Below are 12,411 nucleotides of genomic sequence, written 5' to 3'. Positions count from 1 at the left end.
CTTGCCTGGAGAATCCCATGGATGGAGAAGCCTGGTTAGGCTACAGTCCACAGGGTCACAAAGAGTCGGACACGACTGTGCGATGGAACGGAACGGAGGTTGGTCAGAGCTTTTCTTCCAAGGAGCAAGCATCTTTTAATTTCATGGCGGCAATCAGCATCTGCAGTGATTTTGGAGCCCAAGAAAATAAAGGCTGTCACTCTGTCCATTGTTTCCCCATCTATTTGCCATGAAGTGATGGGACCTGATGCCATGATCTTCGTTTTTTGAATGTTCAGTTTTAAGCTAGCTTTTTCACTCTCCTCTTTCACTTTCATGAAGAGTTTCTTCAGTTCCTCTTAACTTTCTGCCATAAGGATGGTGACATCTGCATATGACTAGGTTATTGATATTTATCCTGGCAATCATGATTCCAGCTTGTGCTTCATCCAGTCCAGCATTTCGCATGATGTACTCTGCATATAAGTTAAATAAGCAGGGTGACAGTATGCAGCCTTGATGTACTCCTTTCCCAATTTGGAACCAAATCATTGTTCCATGCCTGGTTCTAACTGTTGCTTCTTGATGTGCACACAGATTTCTCAGGAGGCAGGTAAGGTGGTCTGGTATTCCCATCTCTTTAAGAATTTTCCAGTTTGTTGTGATCTACACTGGAAGAAGCACAAGCTGGAATCAAGATTTCTGGGAGAAATATCAATAACCTCAGATATGCAGATGACACCACCCTTATGGCAGAAAGTGAAGAGGAACTCAAAGGCCTCTTGATGAGGGTGAAAGAGGAGAGTGAAAAGGTTGGTTTGAAGCCTTACATTCAGAAAACGAAGATCATGGCATCTGGTCCCATCACTTCATGGGAAATAGATGGAAAAACAGTGGAAACAGTGTCAGACTTTATTTTTTTGGGCTCCAAAATCACTGCAGATGCTGATTGCAGCCATGAAATTAAAAGACGCTTACTCCTTGGAAGGAAAGTTATGTTCAACCTTGATAATATATTAAAAAGCAGAGACATTACTTTGCCAACAAAGGTCCGTCTAGTCAAGGCTATGGTTTTTCCCGTGGTCATGTATGGATGTGAGAGTTGGACTGTGAAGAAAGCTGATCACCAAAGAATTGATGCTTTTGAACTGTGGTGTTGGAGAAGACTCTTGAGAGTCCCTTGTATTGCAAGGAGATCCAACCAGTCCATTCTAAGGGAGATTGATCCTGGGTGTTCATTGGAAGGACTGATGCTAAAGCTGAAACTGCAATACTTTGGCTACCTCATGCGACGAGTTGACTCACTGGAAAAGTCTCTGATGCTGGGAAAGGTTGGGGGCGGGAGGAGAAGGGGACGACGGAGAATGAGATGGCTGGATGGCATCACCGACTCTGTGGACATGAGGTTGAGTGTACTCCGGGAGTTGGTGATGGACAGGGAGGCCTGGTGTGCTGTGATTCATGGGGTCGCAAAGAGTCGGACACGACTGAGCGACTGAACTGAACTGAACTGACACAGTCAAAGGCTTTGGTGTAGTCAATAATGCAGGAGCAGATGTTTTTCTCGAATGTTCTCACTTTTTCGATGATCCAAAAGATGTTGGCAATTTGATCTCTGGTTCCTCTGCTTTTTCAAAATCCAGCTCAAACATCAGAAATTTCTCAGTTCACATACTGTTGAAACCTGGCTTGGAGAATTTTGAGCATTCCTTTGCTAGTGTGTGAGATGAGTGCAATTGTGCATTGGTTTGAACATTCTTTGGCATTTCCTTTCTTTGGGATTGGAATGTAAAGTGACATTTTTCACTCTTGTGGGTAATGCTGAGTTTTCCAAATTTGCTGGCATATTTAGTGCAGAACTTTCACAGTGTCATCTTTTAAGACTTGAAAATAGCTCAACTGAAATTCCATCACCTCCACTAGCTTTGTTTGCAGTGATAATTCCTAAGGCCCTCTTGATTTAAGACTCCAGGATATCTGGCTCTAGGTGAGTGATCACAGCATTGTGTTTATCTGGGTCATGAAGATCTTTTTTGTATAGTTCTTCTGTGTATTCTTGCCACCTCTTCTTCATGTCTTGTGCTTCTGTTAGGTCCATACCGTTTCTGTCTTTTATTGTGCCCATCTTTGCATGAAATATTCACTTAGTATGTCTGATTTTCTTGACGAGATCTCTAGTCTTTCCCATTTTATGGGAAAAATAGTTTTACTCTATTCCTTTCATTGATCCCTGTGTAAGGCTTACTTATCTCTCCTTGCTATTCTTTGGGACTCTGCATTCAGATGGGCATATCTTTCCTTTTCTCCTTTGTCTTTAGCCTCTCTTCTTTTCTCAGATATTTGTAAGGCCTTCTCTGGCAACCATTTAGCCTTTTTACATTCCTTTTTCTTGGGGATATTCTTGATCACTGCCTCCTGTACAATGTCACAAACCTCCATCCAGAGTTTTTCAGGCACTTTGTCTATCAGGGCTGCTAGTTAGGGCCTGATAAACATGGTCCACTGAAGAAGGAAATGGCAAACTACTTCAGAATTCTTGCGTTGATAACCCCATCAACAGTCAGTCAGTTCAGTCGCTTGGTCGTGTCTGACTCTTTGAGACCCCATGAACTGAAGCATGCCAGGCCTCCCTGTCCATCACCAACTCCTGGAGTCCACCCAAACCCATGTCCGTAGAGTCGATGATGCCATCCAACCATCTCATCCCTTCTCCTGCCCACAATCCTTCCAAGCATCAGGGTCTTTTCAAATGAGTCAGCTCTCCACATCAGGTGGCCAAAGTATTGGATTTTCAGCTTCAACATCAGTCCTTCCAATGAACACCCAGGACTGATCTCCTTTAGGATGGACTGGTTGGATCTCCTTGCAGTCCAAGGGACTCTCAAGAGTCTTTTCCAACACCACATTTCAAAAGCATCTATTCTTCTTCACTCAGCTTTCTTTATAGTCCAACTCTCACATCCATACATGACCACTGGAAAAACCATAGCCTTGCCTAGATGGACCTTTGTTGACAAAGTAATGTCTTTGCTTTTTAATATGCTGTCTAGGTTGGTCATAACTTTCCTTCCAAGGAGTAAGCGTCTTGTAATTTCATGACTGCAATCATCATCTGCAGTGATTTTGGAGCTCAGAAAAATAAAGTCAGCCACTGTTTCCCCATCTATTTCCCATGATGTGGTGGGACCAGATGCCATGGTCTTAGTTTTCTGAATGTTGAGCTTTAAGCCAACTTTTCCACTCTCCTCTTTCACTTTCATCAAGAGGCTCTTTAGTTCTTTTTCACTTTCTGCCATAAAGGTGATGTCATCTGCATATCTTAAAGTTAAAGTTGTCGCTCAGTTGTGTCCGACTCTTTGCATCCCCATGGACTGTAGCCTACCAGGCTCCTCTGTCCATGAGATTCTTCAGGCAAGAATACTGGAGTGGGTTGCCATTTCCCTCTCCAGGGGATCTTCTGGACCAGAGGTCAAACCCAGGTCCCCGCACTGCACGCAGACGCTGTAACCTCTGAGCCACCAGGGAAGTCCTGGTGTCTTAGGTTGTTGATGTTTCAGCCCAGCGTTTCTCATGAACAGCATGAAAAGGCAAAAAGATATGACGCTGAAAGACAAACCCCTGGGTCGGTAGATGTCCAATATACTACTGGGAGTTCCCTCACGGCTCAGCTGGTAAAGAACCTGCCTGTAACGCTGGAGACCCAGGTTCAATCTCTGCGATGGGAAGATCACTTGGAGAAGGGAATGGCAACCCATTCCAGTACCCTTGCCTGGAGAATTCCAAAGAGAGAGGCGCCTGGTGGGCTACAGTCCATGGGGTTGCAAAGCGCTGGACATGACTGAGTGACTGAGACACACAACACATGGTATAGGGGAAGAGCAGAGAAATAGCCCAAGAAACAGTGAAGAGGTTGAGCCAGAGCAGAAACGGCATCTAATTGTGGTTGTCTTTGGTGGTGAAAGTAAATTCCGATGCTCTAAAGAAAAATATTGCATAGAAACATGGAAAGTTAAGTCCATGAATCAAGATAAATTGGATGTGGTCAAACAGGAAACTGCAAGAGTGAACACTGACATTTCATGAATCAGTAAACTAAAATGGATGGGAGTGGGTGAATTTAATTCAGATGACCATTATATCTACTACTGTGGGCAAGAATCCCTTAGAAGGGATGGAGTAGCCCTCATAGTCAACAGAAGAGCCCTTGGTTACAATCTCAAAAATGAAAGATTGATTTTGGTTCATTTCCAAGGCAAACCATTCAATATCATAGTAATCCAAGTCTATGCCCCAGGCAATAATGCTGAAGAAGCTGAAGTTGAAGGATTCTATGAAGAGCTACAAGACCTTCTAGAACTAACACTGAAAAATGATGTCCTTTTCATCATAGGGGACTGGAATGCAAAAGTAGGAAGTCAAGAGATACCCAGAGTAACAGGCAAGTTTGTCCTTGTAGTACAGAACGAAGCAGGGCAAGCACTAAAATAACTTTGCCAAGAGAACACACTAGTCATAGCAAACATTCTCGTCCAACAATACAAGGGACAACTCTACACTTGGACATCACCAGATGGTAGATACCAAAATCAGATTGCTTATATTCTTTGCGGCCAAAGATGGAGACGCTCTATAGAGTCAGCAAAAACAAAACCCAGAGCTGACTGTGCCTCAGCTCACCCACTCCGTATCGCAAAATTCAGGCTCAAAATGACGAAAGTAGGGAACACCACTAGGCCATTCAGGGTATGACCTAAACCAAATCCCTTATGATTATACAGTGGAGATGATGAGTAGATTCAAGGGACTAGATCTGGTGGAGTGCCCGAAGAACTATGGATGGAGGTTTATAACATTGTACAGGAGGTGGTGAACAAAACCATCCCCAAGAAAAAGAAATGCAAGGCTGCAAAGTGGTTCTCTGAGGAGGCCTTACAAATAGCTGAGAAAAGAAGAGAAGTGAAAGACAAAGGAGAAATGGAAAGATATATTCAACTGAATGCAGAGTCCCAGAGGAAGCCAAGGAGAAATAAGAAAGTGTTTTCAAATGGAAAATGCAAAGAAATAGAGGAATACAATAGAATGGGAAAGACTAGAGATCTCTTTAAGAAAATTGGAGATTCCAAGGGAACATTTCATGCAAAGATGGACACAATAAAGGACAGAAGTGGCAAGGACCTAACAGAAGCAGAAGAGATTAAGAAAAGGTGGCAAGAATACACAGAAGAATTGTACTGTATCTGACCCAGATAACCATCATGGTGTGGTCACTCACCTAGATCCAGACATCCAGGAGTGTGAAGTCAAGAGGGCCTTAGGAAACATTACTATGAACAAAGCTAGTGGAGGTGGTGCAATTCCAGCTGAGCTATTTCAAATCCTAAAAGATGATGCTGTGAAAGTGCTGCACTCAATATGCCAGCAAATTTGGAAAACTCAGCAGTTGCCATAGGACTGGAAAATGTCAGTATTCATTCCAATTCCAAGAAACACAATGCCAAAGAATGTTCAAATTACCGCACAATTGCACTCACTTCACATGCCAGCATGATTATGCTCAAAATCCTTCAAGCCAGGCTTCAGTGCTATGTGAACCGAGAACTTCCAGATGTTCAAGATGGGTTTAGAAAAGGCAGAGGAACCAGAGACCAAATTGCCAGCGTACATTGGATGATAGAAAAAGCAAGCATTTTCCAAAAACCATCTACTTCTGATTTACTGACTATGCTGAAGCCTTTGGCTGTGTGGGTCACAACAAACTTTGATATTCTTAATGAGTTGGGGATACCAGACCACGTTACCTGTCTTCTGAGTGGGTTGTCATTTCCTTCTCCAGGGGATCGTCCTGACCCAGGGATAGAACCCAGGTCTCCTGCATTGCAGGCAGACGCTTTACGCTCTGAGCCACCAGGGAGACCAGTATATACTATATATATACATATACTGATAATATATATATATCCTGTATATAATATATAGCACAATTAATATATATACTGATAACATTATACTTAATAACATATATGTGACATATGTATTTACTGATAATATTTTATACACACACACACATATATGTATAGACATACACACACACACATATAGACATATATATATATACTTAATGGTTTCAGGTTGAAATCTTTTCCTCTAAGTTGAGAAACAAGACAATGGTGCTCATTCTTGCCACACCTATTCAGCATAGGTCTAAATGTCTGTTGTTTTAGTCTGTGTCTCCTTTTCTGCCCTTCATGTAGAATGGTCTTTACCATCTTTCTAAATTCCATATATATCCATAATATAAAGTATTTGTCTTTCTCTTTATGACTTACTTCATTCTGTATAATAGGCTCCAGGTTCATCCACCTCATTAGAACTGACTCAAATGTGTTCCTTTTTATATGTGAGGAATAGTTCATTGTGTTTATGAGGGCTTCCCTGATAGCTCAGTCGGTAAAGAATCTGCCTGCAATGCAGGAGACCCCGGTTCGATTCCTGGGTTGGGAAGATCCGCTGCAGAAGGAAAGGCCACCCACTCTAGTATTCTTGGGCTTCCCTTGTGGCTCAGTATATGTACCACAGCTTCCTTATCCATTCATCCGATGTTGGACATCTAGGTTGCTTCCATGTCCTAGCTATTGTAACTTGTGCTGCAATGAACACTGGGACACAAGTGTCTCTTTCAGTTCTGGTTTCCTCAGTATATATGCTCAGTAGTGGGATTATTGGGTCATATGGCTTTTCTATTTTCAGGTTTTAAGGAATCTCCACACTCTTCTGTGTAGTGACTGCACCAGTTTGCATTCCCAACAGTGTGAGAGGGTTTCCTTTTCTCCACATCCTTTCTGGCATTTATTTTGTGGACTTTTTGATGATGGCTGTCTGACTAGTGTGAGGTGATACTTCATTGTGGTTTTGATTTGCATTTCTCTACTAATGAGTGATGTTGAGCATCTTTTCATGTGTTTTTCAGCATCTGCGTGTCTTCTTTGGAGAAATAACCTGATTAGGTCTTTTGCCCACTTTTCGATTAGGTTGTTCATCAGTTGTTTCATTTGTTATTATATTCTCCCACTCTGAAGGCTGTCTTTTCACTTTGCTTATAGTTTCCTTCGTTGTCCAAAAGCTTTTAAGTTGAATTAGGTCCCATTTGTTTATTTTTGTTTTTATTTCCATTTCTGGAAGTGGTTCGTAGAGGATTTTGTTGGGATTTATGTCAGAGAGTGTTCTGCTGTTTTCCTCTAAAAGTTATGCATTTTCTGGTCTTACATTTAGTGTAATCTTTAATCCATTTTGTGTTTCTTTCTGTGTATGGAGTTAGAAACTGCTCTAGTTTCATTCTTTGACACATGGGTGACCAGTTTTCCCAGCATCACTTGTTGAAGAGACTGTATTTTCTCCATTCTATATTTTTGCCTCCTTTGTCAAAGATAAGCTATCCATAGGTGTGTGGATTTATCTCTGGACTTTCCATTTCGTTCCATTGATTTATATTGTGCTAGTACCAATCTGTCTTGATGACTGTAATTTTGTGGTATAGTCTGAGCGAATAACATTGAAACGTACATTAGCATATGTAGAATAGATGACCAGTGCAAGTTTGATGCATGAAGCAGGGCACCCAAAGCTGTTGCCCTGGGACAACCCAGAGGGATGGGGTGGGGAGGGAGGAGGGAGGGGAATTCAGGATGGGAGGTCACATGTGCACCTGTGGTTGATTCATGCTGATGTATGGCCAAAACCATCACAATATTGTAAGGTAATTATCCTCTAGTTAAAATAAATAAATTCATTTAAAAGGAACAAACATAGTGCTGGAAGTCCTTTCCAGAGCCACCTGGCCAAAAAAGAAATAAACGTCATCAGAGTTGGGAAGAAAGAAGTAAAATCATCTTTATTTGTAGATTACATGATTTTATATGCAGGCATACTGTGTTTCATTGCACTCCACTTTATGACACTTTTCAACTTTTTTCTTTTTTTAACAAATTGAAAATTTATGGCAGTAGGCTGTATTGAGCAGCCTGTAGGCACCATTTTCCCAGCAGCATTTACTCACTTTGTGTCTCTATGTTACATTTTGGTTATGCTTTCAGTATTTAAAACTCTCTACCAGCAAAAATATTTCAACTTGCCAAGTAATCAGATGATGGTTAGCATTTTTTAGCAATAAAGTATTCTTGAAGTATGCACATTATTTTTTGACATAATGCTACTGTATACTTAATAGACTACACTGTAGTGTAAACATAACTTTATATGAACTGGGAAACCAAAAATTTCATGTGACTCACTTTATTGCAATATTCGTTTTATAGCAGTGAACTGGAACTGAATCTGCAAAATCTCCAAGGTACACATGTTTGGAAAATCCTAAAGACTTCATCCCAAAGTTGTCAGATCAAATCAATTAATTCAGTAAAATTAAAGGATAGCAAAACTAACATACAAAAATCAATAGCCTTTTTATATACTAACGGCAGATTATCAGAAAAAATAAAGAAAATAAGCAATCCCCTGTACAATAGCATCAAAAAAAAAAGGAGGTGAGAAACCTTTACTCTGAAAACTATAAGACATTGATGAAAGATGTTTGTTTTACTTTTTAGTCACAAATAAATAGAAGGGTATCCTGTGTCTTGAATGAGAAGAATTAATATTATTAAAAATTTCATACTGCCAAAAAAACTATAGATTCAATGTAATCCCTATCAAGATTCCAATGGCATTTTTATAGATATAGAAAAACCATCCTAAAATTTATATGGAAACAAAAAAGAGTAGCCAAAGCAATCCTTCGAAAGAACAAAACAATAAATATCTTACCTGATTTCAAGCTATACTATAAATTTATAGTATTCAAAACAATTCTGGCATAAAAACAGACAGATTAATGGAACAGAATTGGGAGCTTGGAAGTAAAGGTGAAAAAGAAGTTTCTTTTAATCAGAAAGCCACTAACTTGGGGAGAAGGTGGACTTGTGCCCCCAAAAGACAAGTCTGAAGATTCTGTTCCATCACAAAAGTTTTAAAGGGAAAAGGGAAATGATCTCAGTTAATCACTGGGGTGGGGGTTAGAGTCATCATGGTCCCTCACTGCCTTCAGCCTTGTCAGCTTCTTGTGGTCTTTCTTTAGTTGCTATCTTGTTCACATAGTTCGTTGCTGAGATTACTGAAGGGGAAGCTGGGGAAGAGGTCTGGTCACCTGCTGGTTACTTAATCTTCATTTCTATTTCTTTGATCTATGGGAAGAACCAACGGGTTGGACACGGGTTCAGATCAAAAGATTTGAAAAGTGTGCTTAGGTTGAGATGAGCAGAGCATGAAGAGGCCCTAATTTAAGTTTGGTTAAAATATAGCTTCACTCACATGGCAAGAAAAGGGGTTCCCTGCTGAGGACTGTTTTCTGCAAAAGGCTGCTTACATCCCTGCATTTTTTCCCCAGCCTTTTTAAACTTACCCATCTCAGTTCATAGAGAATAATGTAATCAAAATATAAATTTGTCCACCTGCTTTCCTGCTGGAAGTAACAATGACTTGCATCGTTTTCACCATTATTTTCTCTGCATGGATTTCCTTTCTTCCCCTTCTAGCCTCATAAGCTACCAACCTGCTTTTGTTTTATGATCAATGACAACTTTGTTGCTTTATTTCAATGCTTCATGCTTTTATATTTATGTTTTTACTGTTTCCCTTTACCTGAATCTCTCTTTCTCCTTTTTCTTCTGGTCAATTGACTTCCAGACTTTAATAAGCATTTTGGCTGGTACTCCCTCCATGACAACTTCCCTGAAACATTCAGATGTATGGGATGCTTCTCCATGCACATATTCCTACCTTAGTACTTGCCTTATGTTGATCATCTTTCGTTAGACTGTAAGCTCCCTGAACACAGGATATTTTTTTTTTCGTGGACCAGTCACATAGCAGACCTTCTGTGAGCGCAGTTTTATGTCATCTTCTAATGTGGCGTTTCAAACCCTCATGCATATGTTACCATTGTACTCTGGGGGATTCACCAATTCTGCTTATTGAACATGAGGGTACATTCCTATGAATGTAATTAATGAGTAACATAATTGTTTTCTTCTAATTTTGAAAATATGCAGGTCCTTAATAATCACAGTCTATAATAAGTCAAAGGCATATAAAGTGACACAGGAATCTCTTGCAACATTACAGACTGGATTAAAAATATCCAAGTATGGTACTCAGTATCTCTCTCTCTTTTTCTTTTTTTTGGTTTTTCTACAGATTGCTGCCAATTCCTGGGGAAAGTCCTGGGGAGAGAATGGCTATTTTAGGATTCTTCGAGGAGTAAATGAGTCTGACATTGAAAAGTTGATTATCGCAGCTTGGGGCCAGCTGACAAGTGCAGATGAACCATAACATATCATTAAATTTCCATCAGGCCAAGCATTCAAGTCACCCTTTAAATTGAAATTAAGCCATGTGAGGTTCTCTGTGACAGTGCAATCTTTGCCTTTTCACCTTGTTATCACAACCCGCTTGTTTTCTTTTTTCGCCCCAGACCCTAAGCTCCCGTTTCTTTTATGTCACCGAGTATGTAAAACCACTAACAGAGGGCAGCAGAGGGATTGACTGCCTTGCAAGTTCCCTAGAAGCCTTCATGTCCCTCCGATGACAATGTTCTTTTTGACTTTGATCATTTGCAAACAGTGTGATGGCATTTGTTTTAAAAGTTCATAGCATTTGTTTGTGGAGATGATATGGTTTCTCTGTCTTTGAGCAATGAGGATGTCAGACAACAAAAAGCACTGAAAACACCAGTTTGCCATCACGTACAATTTTTTTCAACCCAGTAATGCTTTCTTAATTCCGACATTGTTTATGATTTGCTAAAAAGCAGTGGAAATATATTGTTTCTCTCAGTAAGCTCACATTTTGGTTCTTTTCATTCATCTAAACTGGACTTGCAATCTGACTCAAAGGGAGAGTCACTATCATAGGAAAGGCCTACTTTTAACCCTACAATGTAATTGCTTATGATGCGGGGAAGATGGTAACAAAAAACTTAGATGCTGACAATGGAAGTACTGTCTTAATGTGTATGTAGGACACACACTCCTATTTTTGGAAACCAGTGCATTTGGTGTAAAGTCTATTAAAATGAGCTGAGAAACTGTATTTGGCAAGATCACATATTTACCCCCCAAAACAGCTCAGTTGTCACAAATTTGCATCAGTTCTAAATAGTCAGAGAAGCAAAAATAGCCTCATTATCCTTGTTGGGAAAGGATGCAATCTTCTAATAATTCACTGACATCTAAAATGACAAACTAGTAAATGAAGAAGCAAAGCTGACCTGTCAGTGAGCCTGACGGATTATAATGACAATGGTGGGAGACCCATGACCTTCACTTCTGGGCCCTCTATTGTCTGGATTTCCAGTGTAGAGCTCTTTTATGTGGTTGCACCCAACAATACCCTGGTTAAATGAGCCAGATGTGCTGAAAACGTGAGAAAACAGTACAAAAATGTGAAGAGCTGCTGCAATGGTTGTTTTCTCCATCAGTCTCTGCTGTGTTATCAGAAGAAGCATCTATTCACTTAATTCTCCCCTAGAAGCCACACAGGAGTCTCATTCACCTTTTGTGGTTGGTTGATACGTGTGTGTGTATGTACGAATGTGTAGGTACACCCATGTATGTGTGTATGCACATATATATACATATATAATGTAATATATGATATTGCTCAGCCAAAAAAAAAGAAATAATGCCACTTGCAGTAACAGATGTATTTAGAGATTATCATCTTAAGTGAAATAAATCAAATGGAGAAAGACAAATGCCATATGATACCACTTCTGTGTCAAATCTAAATAAATTATTTAAATGAACTTATTTACAAAACAGAAACAGACATAGAGATATAGAAGACAAATTTATGTTTACCAAAGCACAAAGTTGAGGACGGGATAAGTCAGGAGGTTGGGATTAACAGATACATACTGCTGTATATAAAACAGATAAATAACAAGGATCTAATGTACAGCACACGAAAGTATATTCAATATCTTGTAATAAACTAAAATAATCAAAATTTTCTTATTCTTTTAGCTTTAAAGAGCATATGTGGTTCTATTTATTATCTGAGTTGGCCTTCAGAAAATAGTGATTGGCATCTTCCTTTGCCCACCAAGCAGTAAGTAGCTGTTTATGGAATAGATTTGACTGCTGACTAGACGGGGTCCTCCCATGATGTGATTTTCCTTGGCCTGTTGGGTGAGTGTGCCCTACTCACCTTGGCCTGGACTGAGCAATGAGAAGGACCACACATTCGGCCCATGTGACTTCAGCATTCCAGTCTCTGCTTACACATACGAGGTCTCATTATTTTGTGCTTAGAGCATAGGAGGGAAGAATTGTCCTATGATCACAGAACAGCCAGGACACTATGTCTCAGATTGGGAGA

The 12,411-nt window shown here is 40.1% G+C and overlaps 1 protein-coding gene across 2 annotated transcripts in view; it reads left to right on the top strand.

Annotated features, from left to right (window-relative positions):
* TINAG (tubulointerstitial nephritis antigen) overlaps nucleotides 1-10,362 on the top strand; it is a 103,633-nt gene extending 93,271 nt beyond the window's left edge. For both annotated transcript variants that reach the window (XM_055406576.2, XM_088831286.1), the window contains exon 11: nucleotides 10,228-10,362. In XM_055406576.2, coding sequence (XP_055262551.1) covers nucleotides 10,228-10,362 — 135 coding nt within the window. The remainder of the gene's footprint in view (nucleotides 1-10,227) is intronic.
* The last annotated feature ends 2,049 nt before the right edge of the window (nucleotides 10,363-12,411 follow it).

This window comes from Moschus berezovskii, chromosome 23 (assembly GCF_049115385.1).
Source record: "Moschus berezovskii isolate FMDL1 chromosome 23, NW_MosBer_1.0, whole genome shotgun sequence".
Classification (NCBI taxonomy): Eukaryota; Metazoa; Chordata; class Mammalia; order Artiodactyla; family Moschidae; genus Moschus; species Moschus berezovskii.
This window is presented reverse-complemented; position numbering and strand designations above follow the sequence as displayed.